This window comes from Ursus arctos, unplaced genomic scaffold (assembly GCF_023065955.2).
Source record: "Ursus arctos isolate Adak ecotype North America unplaced genomic scaffold, UrsArc2.0 scaffold_3, whole genome shotgun sequence".
Taxonomy (NCBI): Eukaryota; Metazoa; Chordata; class Mammalia; order Carnivora; family Ursidae; genus Ursus; species Ursus arctos.
In genome coordinates, this window is record NW_026622985.1 from 68,277,303 (window position 1) to 68,300,753 (window position 23,451).

The 23,451-nt window shown below is 35.6% G+C and overlaps 1 protein-coding gene across 15 annotated transcripts in view; it reads left to right on the forward strand.

Moving 5' to 3' along the window:
- Positions 1 to 23,451, forward strand: part of FOXP2 (forkhead box P2) — a 543,660-nt gene that overhangs the window by 403,601 nt on the left and 116,608 nt on the right. For 8 of the 15 annotated variants that reach the window (XM_057304321.1, XM_057304320.1, XM_057304317.1 and 5 more), the window contains one exon: positions 19,479 to 19,553. The exons of the other annotated variants lie outside the window; for them this stretch is intronic. In XM_057304321.1, coding sequence (XP_057160304.1) covers positions 19,479 to 19,553 — 75 coding nt within the window. The remainder of the gene's footprint in view (positions 1 to 19,478; positions 19,554 to 23,451) is intronic. 15 annotated transcript variants of the gene reach the window in all.

The following is a 23,451-nucleotide window of genomic DNA, read 5'->3' on the forward strand; positions in this document are numbered from 1 at the left end:
TTTCATAGAGAAAAGGGGAAGGATAAATTTTATAGTAAGTACCTAATAGTGTCTGCCACCAGCAGTTTACCATAGATGTTAGTACCATCTCATGTGGCCCCAGGGATAGGTGAAAAGAGATTTTATGACTTGAGATGCTTTAGTGACAAGAAATTTTGTTGTTTTTTTCTTCTAGGAAAATTTAGAAAGACACAAACCTATGTATTAACATGACTAAAGATCAGTGGGTTATAGGGCTTTATTCTAAGTTTTAGTATTTTTAGTCATAACTAAAATGTTCTTAAAGATTCAGTATATATTCAGTAGTAGGTAAAGCACAATGCTAAGTCAGCTAAGCAGAGGTGATTCTTCCCCCTTCTGGAAGTTGCTACTGATGCCTGGCAGTGCTGGTTCGGCACCGTGGTGCAAATACATGGGTACTAGAACAAAGACTGGGAAGTTTAAACAAGTAAAGCATATGCATATTTTGCAAGTAGAAAAGCCAGTGGTTTTTGAAGGGTGATATTAAAAAAAAAAAAAAAAAAAAAAAAAACAGTCGTAGAAGCTGAATTTTAAATAAAATCAGGATAACATTTTTTGTTTGCTATAACATATTAGGTTCTGGTATTGCTGGAAAGCAATAACTTTCCTAACTTTCCTTCCAGCTACAGTGAAGATAAAAGACATATTCCATACTTTTTCTGTATTTCCTGCAATTATCAGTATTATAAGCAAGCACACTAGGAAAGAAAGGTACTTTGTGCGGCACCTAGAAGAAGTTCCAAGGAAACCTTATTCTCTCTCACCTCCAGCTCCACTGACTTGTAGAAGTTCCTGCTTGTTCTACCTTTCAGGTACTTTACCCCTGATTGGTCATTTTATTTCCACCTAAGCCCAAAACTGGTTGGTGCTGCTCCTGTTTTACCTACGGGGAATCCAAGAGCCAGAAAGGGTCATTAACTTTCCCAAGGACCCAGGGTTGAATATAAGTTCCATCTGATTACAAGGTCACCCTTTCCAACCATGCTTTAAAATGGAAATGAATGGGGTGCATAGGTGGGCAGCTCAGTCAGTTAAGCATCTGACTCTTGATTTTGGCTCAGTTCATGATCTCAGAGTTGTGAGATCAGCCTCCCATCAGGCTCTGTGCTGGCCGTGGAGCCTGCCTAAGATTCTCTCTCTCCCTCTGCCCCTCCCCCACTCCCTCTCTTACCAAAAAAAAAAGGGGGGAGGGAATGAATGAATCATATCTTCAGGAATCCTCAGTTTGGGGACAGGTGGGAAGATAGGAAGGACAGAATTTCTCAATCTGTCTTCAGTTGAAGGCTAACCATTCTAGTAGAGAAAGAAGGGGAGGTCCTCATGCCGTATGTGACTCTGCCCAACCAAACAGAGATCATTCTGCTAGGTGTTTGTCATCCCTTCATCCAGAGCACCATGAGAGTAAGAATTAATCATTGGTTTGGATCTGAGATTCTGTAAATGCATAATGATTTTTAATAATCTTACCTTCTCTAATAGGTCCTACATGCTTTGTAGTAATTATCCAGGATGAAATTAAAATGAATTTAGTCCATTTTCTTCTTAAAATACATGGTTTATGGAATTAGTACAACTGGATTATATCTTTCAAACAAAGGAAATAGTATAATGAACTTTCCTTTAGAGAAATACATCATAAATGTAGAAAGCAAAGAAAGTAACCCAAATAACCATATTATTTTTATTCTTTGTAGTAAAATTATGATCTTTAAGGATTTGCCTATTTGTTTTTTATCTTGCTCTTCCTTTACGTGGTTTCTTTTTATTTCATTTTTTTTTTTAAGATTTTATTTATTTATTCAACAGAGCTAGAGACAGCCAGCGAGAGAGGGAACACAAGCAGGGGGAGTGGGAGAGGAAGAAGCAGGCTCATAGTGGAGGAGTCTGATGTGGGGCTCAATCCCAGAACGCCGGGATCACGCCCTGAGCCGAAGGCAGATGCTTAACCGCTGTGCCACCCAGACGCCCCTCTTTTTATTTCATTTCTAATACTTACTTGCAGTAGTCATTTTGCATATCATTAGGCTGGAAGATCAAACCCTAATATCTTCCCAGTGCAGAGAGGCATATGGTGGGCAAGGTGCAAGGAAATAGGGAAGAGTTAGAAATAGGTAATACTTGAGAGCTCGTTTTCCCTCTGAAGAAGATATCCATTTCCTTCTTTCCCTCCCTTTCTCACTCCCCCCCCCTTTCTTTATTTCATTTTTCTTTTTTCCTTTTCTTTCTCCCTCCCTTTCTCCCCTGCTCTGGCCTTCAGGCCCCATTTTGCAGCCCCTTTGACAAATACTAGACTATTGAAATCCATCAAATGAAATACAGAGATACATACACATCGAGTTAAAAAAAAGAAAAAGACTCAGGTATTTTCTGATTAGTGATTCATGAGTGTTTGAGGATACAAGAACTTGTTGGAGCAGTGTGCATTAAACACTCAGGTTTCTGACAGAGCACTGATAAATGGATTACTCGCCACTAGGATGTATCTTGCCATCACCTTTAAAGGGCCAAAATAGCACTGATTCACAATGTCATGCCAATACAAATGGCTTTAAAAGAAACATCTGTTCTCAAAATAATTGATAGAAATATTTCTTAAATCAAATTGGAAATGATTACTTAAGCAATTGAGGTAGTTATTTTATTTGGCATTCCCATTCAATAATTTCCAGCACGGCTAAACTAAAGCAGAGGTTGGCTACTGTATTTTCTCCCTACCCAACACCTTTTTGCTTCCTGTTCTATTTAAGTAGATACTTATTTAATAAAAAGAGAGTTCAGGAGTAATGTAGAAATGAATTGAAAGGCTTACTCTATAGAACTTCATATGAAACAAATGATTATCATGCTCTAGTGAAAAAGCCACAAGCTAAAAACAAAACATCAGTAGGATTTCAAAAGTGGCTTACAGTATCTCCGTGTATTAGAATTTACATCCTCAGTCAATCAATCCATCAAAGAAATGTGACTAAATGCCCTTAGTGTGTTAGACACTTCGCTAGGCAGACACCAGGTGCCATAGGGGATTCAAACGTGTTCTTACCCATGGGGAGTTGGCAATCTGGCTAGATAAAATTCAGGATAATAATCATTCTTCTAGCCATTTTAAACAAAACTCAGTGGTTAAGGTATAAAACAAAACAAAACTGCTTGACAGTTAACGGCTTTTTAGAGCATTCTATGGAATAAGTTGGATTTTTCTTTTCTCTAAGTGTTTAGCGAATCAGTCATCACTTATAGACTAAGCAGAATAAGGTTTTCTTTATTTTTGTGCCTCCTGAGGCTTTGTTTAGGGTCCCTTAAAATTTGTTTAGGACTGAGTTCCAGAATGTAAGAGGGATATTGAAGTGTGGAAACAAGGCTAAGGATACTAAGTAATATGATAGAGATGATTAAAGGGAAACTGGGAGACCTGATCACAAAGGGGGTTTACCCAGATTGAAAAGCAGAAGAAAAGGAGCGAAAAGTATTTTAATATTTTCTTCACATTAAAAAGAAACCATCATGCCATGGGTAGTAGGCATGTATTTTTCTGCATTGCTGAGACTAAGGCAAGAGTATAAATTCTGTTTTAATATGAAAAATCAGAGTGCTCATATGCTGAATCTTCATGACAGTTAAAGTTTTTAAGAGTTAACATGTTGTATGAAAGATATGACTTTTGGGGCGCCTGGGTGGCGCAGTCGTTAAGCGTCTGCCTTCGGCTCAGGGCGTGATCCTGGAGTTCTGGGATCGAGCCCCACATCGGGCTCCTCTGCTAGGAGCCTGCTTCTTCCTCTCCCACTCCCCCTGCTTGTGTTCCCTCTCTCGCTGGCTGTCTCTATCTCTGTTGAATAAATAAATAAAATCTTTAAAAAAAAAAAAAGAAAGAAAGATATGACTTTGGTTCTAGATTCAATTTTCAATTTGCAAGTAGCCTAATTTTAAGTGATTATTAAAGTAAGCAATATGTGCTTGCAAAAATAATTCAGGCAGTTCAGAGAAGTATGAAAAATTGAACTTCACCTGAACTCCAGCCTCCCAGTGATCCTGTTAACACATGCATATATAATATATATATATTTACCTGCATTTTTGTGTGTATCCATGTGGCGTTATTATGCCAGTCTAGAAACAAATGCAGTTTTATATTCACAGATCTTTTTCAGTGTAAGATTTATTTGTATATCCACCCATTGGAGTATAGCTTAGTTTAGGATCTAGAAAAGCATGAAGATGTTGGAGATAACCCATCAGTGTTCAGTTTAGGCTTTGTAATAAAGGTAAAGGCCAGATTCTATGGTGTCCAGAGAGGCTTCAGATTCAAGGATCGATGCCACCACTCACTCTGTGACCTTGGAGAAGGCAGTTGAGTTGTGTGACTTCATTTTCTTTTTCTGTCAACTGAGAAGATTTGACTCAGTCTTTAGCTCTGAAGTTTATTATCCTAATGCTTTATTTTTAGCAAAAGAGCATATCTTTTCAGTAGCTTATGTTTACAAAAAATTAGCCTTCTTTATGTGTTACATGTCAAAAGCTTTTAACTTAGATAATGAGCTAGTTTTTGTCTTACTAGCAAAAACAAAAAGAAACAAGATTATTTTAAAATTTAGACATTTACAACTCATTTATTGAGGTTAAAATATTCTGATACCCAGAGAAAAAGTGAAATTTGTTGTTAGAATATTATACAATGTGCATATTCATTACATACAAATATAGTTTTCATTCCATTATGTTCCACAGGCCCCATGACATGCCAGCTTATCTGTTTAGAGTACTTTTCTGTGTGCTCAATTATATATGTAAGGTTTTTAATGAAGAAAAATAAAATAAGGAATATTTAGAAATATAATTATATAGAGGTCACAACTGTGAAAATTGCTTTTCTCACAATCACTATAACTTGGTTTTATTGCCTAAATTATATAGTAATAAAAATTATTTTTCTACTTCTGGAGTAACCAGTCTTGGTTCTCGGTAAGAATTTGCACTATATTTATCTAAATAGAAAATCGTTCTTTTCTTTTATTATAGTGACTTTTGAAACAGTGGTTTCTAGTACATTTGAAGCCATGAGTTGAAATAGTTCAGATATTGTGAAATGAAAGACAAAAGAAGCTTGCAAATATTCCGTTAGTAAAAATGCTTTCTCCTACTTATCTATGTTAACGGCTATTATTTATTTGAATAACAGCTATGAGTTATAGGAGAGAATATTCTGGGGTCAGAATACCCAGACCATAACAGTGGTACAGGTTATGAGAACTTGGGTGAATCACTCAACTCTTCTGAATCTCAGTTTCTCTTATGGTAAGAACTGCTGACTGACGAGCATAAAACATGTCATAGAAATTCAAGCTACAGTGAATGTTCTAAGTATTTTTGTCTTCTAATATAATGAAAGCACTTGTAAAAATAGTATTCTGAATGAAATACTGAACTAAGAATTCAGCCATTTAATGTTTACCTCTATGGAAGTCAGCAGCATGCAAACAAACAGATCATCTTTGTTGCTCTACTGCATTACTCTGCATGCTCTCATTCAATTTTCAGGAAATAAATAACATCTTTAGAAAGCTCTAATTTCATTTCCCATTCATAATAGAAGATTAAAGAGGGAGAGTTTTGTTGACAGATTACATGGTGTCTTATATTCCACCAGCTAGAATCTAACTGAATGATTTAAATACTTCAAGTACAAGAATATGTAACAATAATAAACTGACTTCCTTTTTGATGGCATTGAGTATGTGTTTGAATACACATAAACACAAAGTGCATCCTTTAAAAGATGAAAATAAGGCTCTGCTTGTTAAATTCTGATATAGGTTTGTTAAAACATAAATGGAACCCAGTTTAGAAAAGATGTCCCAAAAGATGCCACAATTATCCGTGTTGCAAACACATTTCCAGATAATCTGTAGATATTGCTTGATTCTCCATTCATGCATTTGTTTTTGATTCTCTGGTTATATTTCTGAGGGTTTGTAGATAAATTTTTATTGTTCCTTTTAATCCTCTTTGGTGTAAATAAAATACATGTTAGATGTTCTTTAAAAAGAAAAAACCTCCAAAAAAAAAAAAAAATCAGTACTATCACATGTCAAAACAGAGGAGGCCAAAATGTAAGGGAAAGTATTATTGGGTTTTATGCTTATTCCGCTAATTAATATTAACCGAGTAAATACTATGGCTTCTACAAAACTTTTGCCAATTTTTTTAAAAGTCAGGAAACATTTAAAAAATAAAAGATGGTTGAAAAATAAGATGCGCGCATTACTGTTTAGAACACACACATACCCACTGAGATTAGTGTGATGTGATTTGTCCTGCAGCTGCTTCAAATTAAGAACAGGTGTGGAAGACAGATTATGCAAATACTCATATTAATGTAATTGTCAAATTGGTGTGTTTACCATTGTGCTTTTAAAGAGTAGACTGTACTCCTATTTTAAATGTAAATTAGCTTCATTCTTGAGAGCAGCTATTGGATAATGAAACTTGGTCCTGGCTTAGAAATGAATAATCTTTAATAGACAGTAACAGTTTTAAAATTTGACATTTTCTCTCTTGGTAAACTGTTTCATACATTTAAAAAATGGCAATTCTATATTATTTTTAGTATGAATATAGTCATGGTGGCTTTGTGAAAGTTTGGGTTGATCCTGGCACTGGGCTACTGTTTTCTGTCTCTTATTGTTATGCATAACGTTCACTGTGATAGCTTTTGCTCTCCTTCCATCTTTTCTAATTCAGAACTCATCTTGGCTGTCCATCTTGGCGGGTCTGAACTCTCAAAATTAGATACTTTGGAGAATTTGCATTATGTTTATTTTAATATCTTACCTCATGGAATCTAGTTACCTTCAATTGTATTTTAATTTTTTTAAGTGTCAAACACTAACTTTGATATTTGAAACCATGTTTTGTGCATACAGCACAGCCTTTTAGTACTAGTGCCCTCATGTATCTGTGTGAGGATTTCGTACTTGCTCAATGTCGTAATACAGAATCCTCTGCCCTCAAAATAAACCCTCTGCTTTATCTTGATCCCCAGCTGGCCTCCTCAGCCCTTTAGTGACAGGTGTCGTGGGTGATCATACTGTAATGGGTGGCCAGGCCAATGGGAAGGAAAGCTGAGTATCAACGAGAGATGTTAGAGAAGTCACATTCCTCACTTTCCCATTCTTTTTTAATGCCTCTGTTTCTCTAACAAAAGAGAGATCCTAAAGCATTAAGGATTTTATTTCACTTGGCTAGGATATATTCAGTGTTCGTTGATGTACCTGGTAATGTGTTTATTTACCCTGTCTTATTTCAGAACAGGAAACAGGCTTGCAAAGGTTGAATTACATTATCTAAGGTCACATAGCTGGTCATTTGAGCTGCAACATGAATTCAAGTCAGCCTGATTCCAATTCCTGTACTTTTTACCTTGGTATTAATCACTGATAGCATATGCCTCTTAATTACTGTCCAAAATTCTCTAAATTTTTCATTTTTGGAGAACAAGGTAAAAATAACTGGGATGACAAGGTATTAAATGGGAATGCTGCCATTTCTTGATTGTCTTCGTTGTATAGAATCTAGGTCGACTTGTGGTTGAGATAAAGCTGTGGTTCTCAAGGGGAGGAATAGGGGAATGCATGGAGCCCCCTTCCAAGGAGGAGTCTCCATCAGCACTACTGTTAGAAGATTCTACTGGAGTGATTCTGACCTCCAATATTCCTTTCTGTCCTCTACTGCATCATCTCCACCTGTTGGGAGGCACTGTTGAGAAGGCAGTGGGACTTGACGATGAAGTGAGGTGTTTACCGAACAATGTGTAGAAAAATCTTTTGACATTAAGAAGAAAAAAAAAAGTAAGGGGCAGGGCTGACCTCCCTGGCGTTTTTCTTGGCATCGTCAGAGTTTTCTATGTCTGATGGTAAGAGAGTTTCTGTTGGAAAGAGTACTGTTTTTAAATAATTGATCCCCTTCCTTCAGTTTCCTGTCTCACATCACCGTCAGGAGGGGGAAGAGGTTGATAGGGAGCAAATGATAATCAGAGATGCCAACAAGATAAGCTCCTGTGTGTGCAGCTTGCAGTCTCTATTTCTCATTAAAGAGTCTATCATTTATCATTATTGGCAAGAAAAGGAGCTGCCACTGAGACCAACAGCGGATAAAAAGTAGCTGATCCAAGGGCTGCTGCTGCTTCCCCCGCAGGGATCAGAAAAGGAGCTGCCACAACTTCCAGTCCCTGCATAAATTCCTAGGGTGACGGGATTGGAATTGCTCCCCACCAAGGAGTAAAGCACATAGCAAAAGAGATGCTGGTACTCTCTGAATTTGGACAAATGCAAGTATGACTCGGTGTTTTGTTTTTATACATAATAGAGATAGCAGTTGTTCTGCGTACTTCATTCATTGAATGGAGTCCAAATCCAAAAATACATTCTCATGAAAAAGATCACTGAAAGGAAACTAAAGGTCTCGCCCAGTCCACACACTCCAAGGACATCTAGGGTCAGGGCCTCCGTGAAGGCATGATGCCCTACGTAAGCAAGGCAATGAATGCTTCCTTTCGGTCCTGCCACTCACCACTTTTGATGTGTCTGATAAAGTTGATGACAGATGCATTTCAGAAGTACATTAAATAAGGCTGTCTTACTTCTAGTTTGCTGTTTAAAAGTATATCCCTACAAGACCATCAGCTAAAGTGAGATCTACTAACAAAAAATAACTTTATGGACACTTTTTATTGTTTTTGAAGAAAAAGCCCTGAAACAAGTTGAAGGTTACCCAGTGCATCTAATTTATTATTATCTGTTTTATTCCACATATTAAATTAGTGGTTTCACTTATTTTGTAGTAATTTTATTTTTTTCAGATATGGAAATTAGTATACAAAATGCAGTTTTTTACATTAAGCTAGAAAGGTGTTTACATTAAAAAATGTTAAATCTCTACCCTGAATCCCTCCTCTGTCCATCCATTCTTGGATAATGTGTCAAGGTGAAAAATCTAAGATTTATTTCTGTGCTCAGTGTCTTGATTTGAAATATTCAGAATACAGACTTACTCAGAAATTGGAAGCTGGTTTAATACATTGTGCCAGCCATCCTGAAAGCCATTTCAATAGACTCTGTACCCTGGCATTTGTTTTAGAAATAATTGCATGCAAATGTAGTTTAACATCTGTACTATGTCTCTTAATCCTAACCAGGCATTTTCCATTAGACGTAGTCTGAAAATCACATTAAGAAAAATATATCATCTGTGAAATTATATTCTGAATGCCCCAAATAGCAAAGAAAGGGGCAATATCCAGTTAAATCTCGTACAAAGCATTCCTTTCTTTTTCTGAACCCCAAATTTTAGAAAGTTCATTTCATTTCTTTAGTGCTGCATTGTAAAATTGAACTGAGATCTTATGTTTTCTCCAAAGTTTTCATTGTAGTTTACCACAAAACTTTCCTGAAGATAAAAATGTACTGGTGTGTCAAATTATTTTCTTTCCTTTTGCTTGGTAATACAAAATTTAATTTATGTTTATACCTTTATGGTGATACAATTCAGACATATTGCATCTTAGTACACTTCATTCTTGCAAGCAGAATTTTCCAAGTGAAATTTTGGTACTGAACTGACTTTAAATATGCTATGATTTATTAGTATATTTAGGGAATTAGGGAAAAATAGTAAGGAATAAGACATATGTAGGGTCCTAGGAAAGCAAATGACTGAAAAGAAGAAGAAGGGGAGTTCCGAGAAACAAAAAGTGATTTCTTGCCATCGTAAAGATTTTAAAGGATCTCTTGTGCCATTCTACGTTGGTCACAGTTAACTTCTTCAGGATGATAGTTAGAGTACTCTAAATATTTCAGAAATGTTTTTATGTATTTAACCCTTCACTGAATCCTCCAAGAGAAAAGGCAGATGGTGTCCACATTTAGTGATGAGAAATTTGGCGTACATAAAGACCACTTGGCTTTACCTGATGCCCTTGAAGATCTGGCCTCTGCTTCTCTTTCTGTTCTCATCCCTGCCACCCTCTCTTTTCTCTGGCCTTGCTGGACCATATGTGTTTCTCTGAATACAGCAGGGGGTTGTTTACCTTTCAGCCTTCACATAGGTTGTTCCTTTGATCTCGAATGCTCCCCTACCTCTACCCACCACATACTCATTTTGTAACTAACAGCTACTCATTATCACCTAGTCTAAAATCCTTTTCTGTCCCTCCTCTATGCTCCCATAGCACCCTGTGCATACATCTGTTATAGCATTTAGTATGTTACTAATCACTAGTAGTTTGTCTTCCCAATTTGACTATAAATTTTTTGGTTTAGGTACTCCCACTTGACTTTGTATCCTGATTCTTAACTTAGTAAGAAGTGAGAGGGATCCCCACCCAAAATTTGGTTCAGATGTCAAAGGTTATAACACCCAAACACCAAGAGAACTTGAGAGAAATTTTATTCTTCACACTGAGAGAAATTTTATTCTTCACACAAGAAAGAGAGTCCTAGGGAGAGCTGATTGGACACAAGCAGGTCTGGGCTGGCTTGGAAAAGTAGAGGAAATGGGTTGGATATTTGTAGGGCCTATGGGATGGGCCGGAGAAAAGATCCCTTGAGCAGGGATTTAAATTTCCCTACAGTGGCCCGAAGAGGAGGAGCGTGCACCAGCTTTCTGTGGGGCCACAGGGGAAAGGGAGGTTGAGACTTAGGAAGAAGTCATCAGTGATAATAAAAAATGGACTGGAACTCTTTATTGTAAGTGACATATAATACATGATCATTAAATCTTTGGTGAATAAAATGTGCACAAACTAGAGTCAGGCATTAGCCTCCATGTCATCAATAGATACATTTTAAGCCCCTACATGTCCTGTACTGATATATAGGACCACAGCTCTGTACCTTCTCATTTCGTAGAGAAAGTTGTTTACTGTGGCATATTCTGACCTTATGGCACCTCCCCTAACTCAAGGTAACATGAGACACATCTGCATTTTCTTTTAACTATGAAGTAAAAAAGTAGAGCAGAAAACAAAGGACTATTATTCTTATGTTTGCGTAAGTGATTTCTGCGTAGCCTCAATATACCCAGTAGAAAAAAAATCCTATATATAGAATCTGTCCATTTTATCTATTAAGTAATTATTGTATATTTAAAATTTTGTCCTTTGCCCTCCAGATGTTCATGAGAAATCCAGCTCCCTATTTTTTTTCCCAGAAGAGCTGAAAATATTTTTCTTGAATGAAGCAAATAAGCATACCACAAGTAAGCAAAAACTACACTAGTCTACCATTATTTTGCAGGAGTAACTCATGGCAGAAGTGTCTGTTGACTGCTGCCTTCATTCCCTCTTAAAGCATAATAACTACATCACTTGTAGGAACACTATGGGCATCTTTTGTTTTTCAGTGACTTTAGGCACATGAAAGCTACTTGATTAACATCCCTGGGGATTCAGGTTGTCTACGTCGTCAGCGAACAGGTGTAGGTCTTATCCCTCTCACAGGCAGCAGCCAGGTCATCTACCCCATCCTTGATCTCAGCCTCACCTGTGCAGACAGCCAGGCTCTGTGGGGGAGAGGTGTCCATATCTTTTCTATTCTTGGCTCCTCTGCTGAGATTTCTAACAAGGGTGCCAATTAGTGCCAGTTATGATGGCAGCTTTCTGAGGTGAATAAGACAGGATTGACAAAAACAGGGTGAAAAATCTGACTTCAACATTGTTATATTCTGTAATTTTTCTTAATTCTTCAGTAGTTTTTCACCATGAAATGGGGATCAAATCTTATTTTAGGAATTTCAGTGGACTTAATTGATTAATATTAATCAATATTAATACTTTAAAATTTCAAATCCTCCAAATATCTGTAGTATCTAAAGTGAGACAATGGCCACCTACTGAAAAAAGTGTTGACTAAGTAGTAGAATGAAAGAATGAAAAATACCTGTCACACAACTACCCTGAACACAAAAGACAGTGTTTCTCAAAGTATGATCATAGAAGCTCTAAATCACAACCACCAAGATGCTTGTTAAAATGCATATTCCTGCACCCAATCCCAGATCTTTTGAATCTGAATCTCTAGGAATGTAGCCTTGAATCTGCGATGATAACAGCTTGTCCAGAGACTCTTTTACATGCTGGAGTTTGAGAGCTTGTACAGTATATATATATACAGGATATATAATGCACGGAAGCCTTAGAAATAAGTAAAAGCATGGCCTTTTGTAAATAATTTCAGCTCCCTGGACTTCCATTTCCCTTCTCTGCAAAGTGATTCCTTAATGGCCGCATCATGTTCTCCTCAATACCATGTGGGTTTTACAGTCTGTGCCATAGAAAAAAAAAAGGAAGACCAGCTAACTACTTCCTCAGAATGAAGAATGAAGTCTTAAGGCATGTGCTCAAATTGATTTAGTCCTCCCTGCTTCTCCTCCACTGGTTCCAAACACCACCAATCACTTTGACCCACTGAACTTAGGAAATAAACAAAATGTTTTCCAGGCATCAGTTCTCTTTCCTTTACCTCCTCTGTCAGAGCTAGGCAGCTTTGAATCTGATTTTCAAACATGGGCTGGAGAAGGATGAAGCAATTTGAATTTGCTAAGCCAACACAAAAATCCTGGTCCAACCCTGGCCATACTTGTCCTGGGGGCAGTTTCCATCAGATACAATGAATGGCCTCAAAACAGCCTACCAAACCAAAACTTAACAGTTGGACTGGAAGAAAGGCCGATCAACCATTTAATTTTGTCCTTGTCTTATACCATCTCAAGAGTTGCCATACTTCTTGACTAGTTAAACACTTTTTAAAAAATTTTGTGCCTTTAAAATATACACTGTGTTCCATACAGATACCACTGTACTTCAAATACTACAAGATGCTTAGGTTTAGGGTTTTTATTTTTAAGATTTTATTTATTTTTTTGAGAGAGAGAAAGAGACAGAGAGAGAGAAAGAATGCAAGCATGAGTGGGAGGGGAGGGGCAGAGGGAGAGGGAGAAGCAGCCTCCCCGCTCCATCACAGGACCTTGGGATCATGACCTGAGCTGAAGGCAGACACTTAACCAACTAACCAGATGCTTAGGTTTTAAACATGTTAAAGAAAAGGGCGCCTGGCTGGTTCCCTTAGTGGAGCATGCAACTCTTGATCAGAGTTGTGAGTTCTAGCGCCAAGTCGAGTGTAGACATAACTTAAAAAACAAAGTCTTAAAAAAAAAAAAAGGCTTTGAAGAAAAACTTGAGCACAGCTTTAGCCAACCTCAAGAAACCAACTATAATTTCAAATATTTTCATTTGTTAACAAAAGATCGACATATGATTCTTGCCTATTTTTCTATGAAACGTATACCTTCAACTTTGCAAAAATTGTATTCTTTCTTAGAAGTTACTTCATTGTGTCTGAATGCAAACACACTCATATTAATTTTTTGCTTTGCTGTTTTAGGTTTCTAAAAAGAAAAATACATCAATTTCATTTTATTTTTATTGACATATAATTGACATACAATAATATATTAATTGTAGATGTACAACATAGTAATTCAACATTTGTATACATTATGAAATGATCACCATAAGTCTAGATAACATCTGTCACCATACAAAGTTATTGCAATATTACTGACTCTACTTCCTATGCTGTACTTAACAACCCCATGGCTCCTCTATTTTACAACTGGAAGTTTGTGCTTCTTAATCCCTTTCATCTATTTCACCCATCTCCCCACCCCTCTGGCAACCACCAGTTTGTTCTCTGTATTTATGAATCTCTTTCTGTTTTCTCTTTTTGTTTGTTTTGTTTTGTTTTTAGATTCACGTGTAAGTGAACTTATATGGTACTTGTCTTTGTCTGATTTATTTCTCTTAGCAGAATACCCTGTAGGTCCATACAGGTTGTTATAATTGGCAAGATTTCTTTCTTTTTTTATGGTTGAGTAATATTGCATTTTATATATGTACCACATCTTCATTATCCGTTCATCTGTTGATGGGACTTAGGTTGCCTCCATGTCTTGGCTATCGTAAACAATGCTGCCATGAATATAGGGGTACCTGTCTTTTAAAATTAGTATTTTTGTTTTCTTCAGATCCAGAAGTGGAATTGCGGGATGGTGTGGTAGTTTTGTTTTTAACTTTTTGAGGAACCTCCACACTGTTTCCACAGTGGCTGTGCCAGTTTACATTCTCACCAATTGTGCCTGAAGGGTTCCTTTTCTCCACATCCTCGTCGACACTTTTTATTTATTGTCTTATTGCTACTTGCCAGTCTGACAAATATGAAGTGACATCTCATTGTGGTTTTGATTTGCATTTCCCTGATAATGACTGATATTGAGCACCTTCTCATGTGTCTGTTTGCCATCTGTATGTCTTCTTTGGAAAAAATATCTGTTCAGGTGGTCTGAATTGGATTGTTTGTTTGTTTAGTGTTGGTTGCATGAGTGCTTTGTATATTTTGGATATTAACTCCTATTGAATACATCAATTGCAAATTACCTCTGTCATTCAGTAGGTTGCCTTTTTGGCTCATTATTTTCTTCTCTGTACAAAAGCTTTTGGCTTAATGTAATCCCAATTGTTTATTTTTGCTTTTGTTGCCCTTGCTGGAGGAGACAGATAAAAAAAAAAAAAAAAAAAAGTACTGCAAAGACCAATGTCCAACTGTTTACTGCCTGTGTTTTCTTTTAGGAGTTATATGGTTTCAGGTCTTATGTTTAGACCTTTAATCCACTTTTTTTTTATAGGCATAAGAAAGTCCAGTTTCTTTTCTTTCTTTCTTTCTTTCTTTCTTTCTTTCTTTCTTTCTTTCTTTCTTTCTTTCTTTCTTTCTTTGTATTTAGCTCTCTAGTTTTCCCAACACCACTTATTGAAGAGACTCTCTTTTCCCCAATGTTTATTCTTGCCTCTTTTGTCATAGATTAATTGACCATGTAAGTGTTTGTTTCTGGCCTCTCTGCTCCATTCTATTAATCTGTGTCTTTTTTTCTGCCAGTACCATACTGTTAAGATTACTGTAGCTTTGTAGAATGCCTGAAATATGGATTGTGATACCTCCAGCTTGTTCTTCCTTTTTAAGATTGCTTGGCTATTCAAGATCTTTTGTGGTACCATATACATTTGAAGATGACTTGTTTTAGTTCTGTAAAAAATGCTCTTGATGTTTTGATAGGGACTGCATTGAATCTGTAGATTACTTTGGGTAATATCACTTTAACAATATTAGTTCTTCCAATCCATGAGCATGGTATATCTTTCCATTTATTTATGTCATTTCTTTTATCACAGTTATGTAGTTTTCAGAGTACAGATATTTTACCTCCATAGTTAAAGTATTTTTTATTCTTGTGAAACAGGCTTTGATTTGTATCATAAAAGTCTAATGAGAGACTGAAAGCTATTTGTATGCTGATACAGTATCTTGGAAATTTGTGCATACTTTACAGTGTGTAATAATGCATACATGGTAGGACTTTAATAATGTTTTTATTTGAAAAAAATTGAATGTTCTGAAGCAGTAACAAGAGCTAATAAATATTAAGTACATAGTTAATAAACAAACTATATGAGTACCAGCACTATTCTAGATACAAATTAATGTATTTAATCTTGCGATGGTGTTACTTATTATCCCCTGTCTAGAAAGAGGGGCCAAGAAAGGCTAAATATCTTGCTCAAGGTCATACCACTAATAAGTGTTGAGTCAGGATCTGAACCCCGTCAGACTGTTTCCAGAGCTAGTATTTTTATTTTCAACACTAAATGACTTACTTTTTATTGTTTTAACAGAAATTACAATGATCCATATTTAACTGAAGAATGGATTCCTTCTGAAGTTAATATCAAAAGCTCATTCCAGTACACTGTCCTGGTCTTTTCACTGTTAAAAGGTTCTTTGGTGCTTATTTGAAACAGATGCAAACACTTAAAACATCCATTCACATTGTGTTTCCCTGTGATTTGCTAGAATATGTCAGGTTGCCTCCAGGAGACCCATTTCTAAATGACTGTCTGATTTCATTCGCCTTGCTACTCCTTTACAGACTTGCAACTTCATGAATCATGAATCTGTTAAAACATGGTTGATCAGACGTTTTTTAGCCTTTCTTGCCAATATTCTATCACTTCCTCTTGTGGAAAGCTTGAGGACAGCCAGGAGAAGAAGCTGGGTGGGTTTTTCAAAGCATAGTTTCTTCAACCAAGTCTTTTGGCAAGACATGGTGATGGGCTAATGGTAGTGCAAAATTTATTCTCACATACTTTTAACTCCAGGAGTTATTAGTTGGGAATTAAAAGCTTTTGGTTTTCAAGGGGATTTGCTTTCTTCTGTTATTGTTCTTCAGCAAACTTTAAGGGTGTTTTGTTTTGTTTTGTTTTAGATAGAGAGAGACAGTACTGGGGGGGCAGAAGGAGAGGGAGAGAATCCTAAGCAGACTCTGTGCTCAGCACAGAGCCCAACTCAGGGCTCAATCCCATGACCCCAAGATCATGACCTGGGCCAAAATCAAGAGTTGGTTGCTTAACCAACTGAGCCATCCAGGTACCCCAGTAAACTTTAAGTTAGCTTTCCATTTTCACAAATTTTGCTTTTTAACTCTATTTTTATTGCTTGCTCAACTATTTTGATTGTTTTAACTGTATATATTTTACAATTCTGCATGCAAAGTGACAGGGGCAAAAAAATGTCACTGTGAGTCCTCAGTGTGGGACAGTCCGTATCTCTCTTATCCCTAAGTATAGACTAATTTTAATGTGTTTTATTTCTATCTGTGTTAATAAGAGTGATTTGGCATTGTCAGTCAGCAAGTGTTTTGGTTAATCAAAGTTTCTGGTTAATAAAAAATATGGAAAGCAAAAAAATAATGAAAATTGGGGCACCTAGGTGGCTCGTTCAGTTGGGCCTCAGACTTGATTTTGGCTCAGGTCATGATCTCAGGGTCCTAGGATCAAGCCCCTCATGAGGCTCTGCACTCAACAGAGAGTCTGCTTTAGATTCTTTCCTCCTTCTCCCTCTGTCCCTCAGCCCCTCCCCCCCCTCTAAAATAAATAATCTTTTAAAAAATACAAAATAATGAACATACACTTTGTACAATGAGAACATATATTTTAATGATTCTGAAGGCCTTTCAGAATCTTGCTTTATATTAAAGTTTATCTCATTGTTTATCGGTTAAAATCGTATTTGGAAAATGTTTAAGAAGGAATTAAAGAAAATATACTTGGATTATACTTAGATTCATTTAAATTATAGTTCTAAGTCATTTGAGCTAAGAATGGAGAACATTCTCTCTCAACATGAAGCTCCAGGCTACTTTCATCCCAGAGCTCTAATCTGTAGAGAAATGTAGTGAAAATCTCCTTCTTATAATGAAATGCTTCTGATATCCTTAAATAGTCCCTACACCATTTTATTCCATAGCATCTTTTGTGTATTTTTTATCATTGTACTTCTACCTTGTCTGGCAATTTCCTGTTTGTATATTCCTCAAGTGCTGAGACTTAACTCCTCTCTATATCCTCCCTTCTGACCCTGTGATTGGGATGGCAAATCTTTACCATTCCAATATGTTTTGTAGTATACGGGAGATACAAAGTACAAAATTTTATTTAATTTGGGTGCTCTTGAAAGAGTTTAAGGTGTTGTTGCTTATTTATGGAGTTTATTTTTTAGTATGAAGTGTAAATAGTGTCATGGCACCTTTGGAGTTCTAGTGATGCTCACTTACTTTTGGTCTTATGTAGATGAGTGTTGATATGAGGATTTTTTTTTTTTTTTGAGAGTCTAGTTCATTGCTACAGTATAGAGTAGCATTTCATTTTTTAGGATGCTTATGACCTTGTTAAATAGCAGTCCAAAAATCGTGTGGCTTGTTTTGATTTTAACCAAAGTTACAGCTGCCTAGCTGTAAAGCAGTCAGTTTCTCTTATTATGACTAGTTCTTCAACTTGTACTGTTTTAAATTGCCTGCAATTAGCATATTTCAACCTTATTTTTAGGTTTAAATTGCAGTGTGAGAGTGTACTCTCCTCTTAGCTAATTAGTGCTATCAAGGAACAGTAGGTTACCTCATTAGTACCATGTGCATTTAATTAAAGAAGAGAAAATTGGAGTTAACCTCATAGTTAATATTTTCACAGAGTGCTACAATGCCAACACCTTCAATTGGAGTCACACCCCTGTGTATCTAATTATGCACTGGTGCCAAATAAGGTTAGCAAGGGTACTACAAGGCTGTTGACAAAATAATTTAGATGAAAACGTGTTTGTTGGATTCTGACAGTAAAATATAACTTGAACGTCCCCCCCCCCCCCCCCGTAGTCCTCATCTGCCAGCATCAGGTAACATACTTCTTCGTAGGAAACGTAAGGAAAGGACTATTTTGGAAGCCATTTTTCCTGTTCGAGTTTATGTTGCTCTTATCTTGCAGAAAATGGCATATAGCCATGGAAAGCATATACGATCCGTTTCTTAAACAGAGACCCTGAACTTCAGAGATGTATTTGAAAAGAATTATTTATAAGATGTAATATTTACATGCATCAAACCACTACAAATACTCCCTGACACCCCTACCACATCCCTCCTTGCTTTTCTTCTTTTCTGATATAATTTCCCTTGTGTATCTTATGAATGGGGATCATCCTTTCATATCATACATGAAGTCTAAGGATGTGTTGTCACATGGTCTATTCAAATGCAGTGTAATCCTTTTGCCCTTCAGACAAAATCTTTGAAATGTCTAATGCCACTTAGGTAAAAAATGACATTCCATGTCATTTATCAATAAATAATCACTTTGCTTTTACAGAAAAAAAAATGCAAACTATACAGTTCAGTATATAGAGTTCTCAATACAAGTGGTGCAATTCAACAGGTTTTAACAGAGATTGTAGAGTTTGGCTCCATAGCCTCAAATATATATTTAATGACAATATTTGTGTTATCGTAATGCATGACCAAGGCAGTTTAGCTAAAGAGATTCTTGTGATTATTCTCACATTTCATGACAAGCCAGGATTTATGTTCATTTGTATTGGCTATAGTTGAGTACAAGTCAATAGTTAGCTTTTTGAAAAAGAGGTAATTAAAGTTTTAAGGACAAATACCATCCCATACTCTAAAATCACGGTACCATTTAAATTTATAGGAGTATTCATTAACATTGGCCATAATTTTAGCTTAGAAATGGGAAGTGAGATTCCTGAGTCAAGATCATGGTAGACCATGAAATTTTTTGGTTAGTGGTTAATTCATTATGTTCAAATATTCAACTTTGCATCTGCCAAGTTATTTTTATTTTTTAAATCTATACTGTTAGTAACTGTGACACAAAGATGGAATAGTCTCATCTATGTTCACCTACCAAGATAATAATCCAAAAATATTTTTTAAATAATAATGTACATTATTAGAGTAAGCCTTAAGATTGAGGGGGAAAGAAGCCAACTCCTGATTCTCTTTGTTTAATCTAGGAATTGCTTCCAGAAACAAAATTATGTGTCTGTGGCCACTCTTCTGGTGATGGGCATCCTCACAACACATTTGCAGTAAGTTACACTGGGCAATTAGAAATTCAGCTACTAAGCACAAAGCCATAGACTCAATACCACAAAGTACATTATCTGTGATTTTCTATTAGCCACTCCCTTTCATTGATGCAGATAATCAGAGATGATTAATGTTAAGATACCAATGTAATTAGTGGGTTTTCTGTTACTTCTTGTATTCTCTCTTCAGTTATATTTCATCATCTATACACTTTATTGCTCCTGTGAGTTGATGGTGTTAAAAATTACCTGAAATATATAAAGGCATATGGTTGACACCACTACACTTTTCTCGAACCTTTAGAAATCATATGATGAGATAGTGTTGACATGCAAAAAATAGAGATTATGACTAGATACAATACATATTTATATATTTTACGTGAAAGTTGCTATTCCAAGTCTGCAAGTTACCATATAAATATGCCAAGGCCTTTTTTTTTTAAACATATTCTGTCACTAGAGTATAATTTGTCTCTTTAGACTATAATATTCAATGAAAATTGCTTTCGTGACCCAATTCACATACCAGTTAGCCTTGGAAATGAATAAGAATCCTGAAGTGGCCATTCAAGAATTTTTAAATAGAGCAACTTCATGTTTCCATTTAGCATGGTGCTACCTGTATTCCTAAGGAATCTCTAAATATGTAAGTCATATATTTTCATATGTAGAATTTTTGCTTATTTCCTTAATAATTGAGGTACTTACTTAGTTTCCATGGACTAGAGTACTCCTAAATTGGCTCACCCAAATTTATTTTTTAAGACACTGTACATAATATTTCCTAATTTATAATTGATAGAACACATCACAGTTAAGACTTTTATAAATAAATAGTGTCTTCCTGAATAAAGAAGAAATTTCTAGTTTCATACCTTGTTTTTTTTTTAAAAAAGACTTTTCTCAATAAAAATAGTGTCAAATTAATATGGAATGGTATTCTTTGTGGAAAATATATAAAGCATTTTTAAAAATGTGTAATGCAAAACAAAAATAGTGGAAACAACATAATATATACTATTTTATGGAAATAGTGAATGCAGAGGATTGGTAATGAATTTTGTACATTAAAACAGGTTTTGCAATGATCCGAAGTTATCTAGTTTGGGTTTTACTCATTTTAATCCTACAGTATTTGCCCCTCCTGAGCTTTCTTGGCAATAATAATATCTGAAAAAAAATACCAAAAAATAAAAACCCGTGATAAGTTTTGCTGAAATGATGTAAATTTATGTGAAAGACTAAACTAATCTGATTTTCTACATATCCTCTCTATATTTTGAAGGAAGATAAATTTAAAATAAACTTCAAAAATAACTGTATACTTTAACTTATTAATAAAGATGCATCCAAAAATATACTTTAAGAAAATAGTGCATTAAAAATGGAAAAGGCAGTATGTCTAATTGGTAATACTTTTTCCTAAAATAATCCCAATGGAAAATTTTTTTCATTAGACTAAAGAGTGAGCTGACTGAACTACTAATAGTGTTTGTTCTTTATCTAAAACTACTTCTACCAGTAAAAAAAAAAGGAAAAAAAATCATTCTGTATTCTACATAAGAATAAATCTATAGCATCAGATCTTTACATTTTCACTGACATATTTTCAGAATGAAAACAAACCACAGAGAAATTAAATGACTTACCAGAGGCCATTTAATTCCTCAGTGGCAAGGCTAAATTTATAACCTAAGTCTGTGATCATCAGTGTATTGGTCTTTCCAAGGATATGCCAGATTGTTCATGGTTGCTTTGAGGGCTCTGTTGGATAGGAGTCTGAGGTTATTCTATGTGTCAAGACTGTGTTTAGTATCTAAGATAGAAAGACTACCAGGATGAATTAATGAAGTCTGCTGTGGCTGATAGGGAGAGGGAGTATAGACGTGCATAGACCAGGTATTTGCCATCCCTATGGTGCACCAAACTTAATACTTCAAATTAGTCACTGAGTGACTCTGCAAATGATGCCTCCTGACTTCCAGCACTAGGGAAACACTAAATATTAAGTAGGTGCTTATTTTCTTTTATTGACTACGTTAGAGATAACCTTTCTGCAAGCTAAAATGGCTACATAGTGGGATTTAAAATCAAGATGCAAACTAAAACAAATGATATCTATTATTCATAATTGACAATGTCTATTCAATGAACATAGTTCTCTTTTAGTATTTAGTAAATTTCATAACTACCAATACTCTGGGGTGGTACTCAACTAAGTTCTGGAGCACCATGAGATACATGGTGGGCTAAAAGGAAGAAGGGTGTAGAAAGTAGACATACAGGTCTCTAACGTGAGCCACATTCCTTTATAATCTATTTAACTGAAATGTGTAATAAATTGTGAATCACTGTAATAATTCTAAAATTTTTAAGAGATCATACATCCCTATCAGTGGATTAATTTAATGTCACACATATTACTTCCATGGTTGATCAACCTTCACAAATAAAAAGCCAAATTTTCAGACAAATGTTCCAAAGTGGCAGATTAAATTACTTTTTACTACCTCCCCCTTAACTTCAAAAATAAAAATCCTGTAAGTTTATTAAAAAGCTGGAAATAAAGTGCCATAAATTTCAGAGAAAAGCCACTTGCAATTACCAAAGGTAGGTTAAAGCTCAAATTACCTTAAAGAAATAAGTAATATTACATATTTGATATTAGACTGATGTCAGACGCTCTCCACCATACCATCCTCTCCCAGGCATTTCTTCTATCCAGTTCGCAAAAAAAGATGCAAAAAAATATATTTCAAAGAACCGTTTTCTGGTGTTTTCATATGCAAGTAGCCCTCAGACGTTAGCTGTCATCTGAGTATTGTGCTTTTTATTAGCACATTGTTGAACAGTAGTGATACTTTTATATATCCACTAATAGATTAAATTTATTGTGCCTCTACTAATTTATTGCAATACTGGGTAGTAATTGTGCCCACTTATATCATCCCTACTTGAAAATTATAATCTTAAATTCTATCTACCTGTTATATTTAAAAGAAATGTTTGGTCTCCATAGGTTGTATGTTTAACATTCTAAGAATAATGACATAAAATTCTTGTTGTAACTTGGAATTTTATAGGGAAAAGCATTAAGTTCTGTCTTTAAAGGAAAGAATATGAGAGTAAGAGAGCTTCTTTGTGAGAGATTACTTTTCAATACTTCCTTTTCACATTCAGTGTTTTTTTTTCAAACAGTATATATTTAACTCTAATCTGGAAAAATCTTCACTTATTTTACTTTTCTTTCAAACGTTAGTAATAAGATAGATGCCTTTTTTTCCCTCCTGATATATCAAACAGCTTTATGAATGGCTAACTGTCAAGATCCTGAATTTGCTTCCCTACCACACAATAGTAACCCAAGTTCACTCCCCAATAACTAGACCTTGTTGACACCTCATCTGTCTGAATGGCCTCATTAACACCTACCTGCAGATAATCTTATTGTTAGTCTTGCCTACAGGTTTTTACACCTAAGTGAATGCTATTTTACATAGGATTCTGCCTGTTAGCTCCAAGTGCTAAGGCAATTAAGTTGAATGCTTAGAGTCTTTGTCTTTTGGGTATTATTTTCAAAACATTTGACATTGGGTCAAATGAGTATTTTGATGAATAAAACTTGTTGCACCTATAAAACCAAAAATGAAACTTGCTGGCCTTGGTCCAGTTGGTTTATAACCCATTTAAATTAAATTGCATTGACCACATTGAATCTCTCCCCCTACAGATCTTTATTCTGCTTCGATTGCCTCCTGAATGTTTCATTTCAATGAGAATTGTGGATTGGAGGAAATAAGAGAAAGAGGAGAGTGACAATTTTTAGGAATATCTTATTTTCCATCCAAATTCATCTCTCTTTTTAGTCTTTACATGAATTCTACTCCACAGCAAA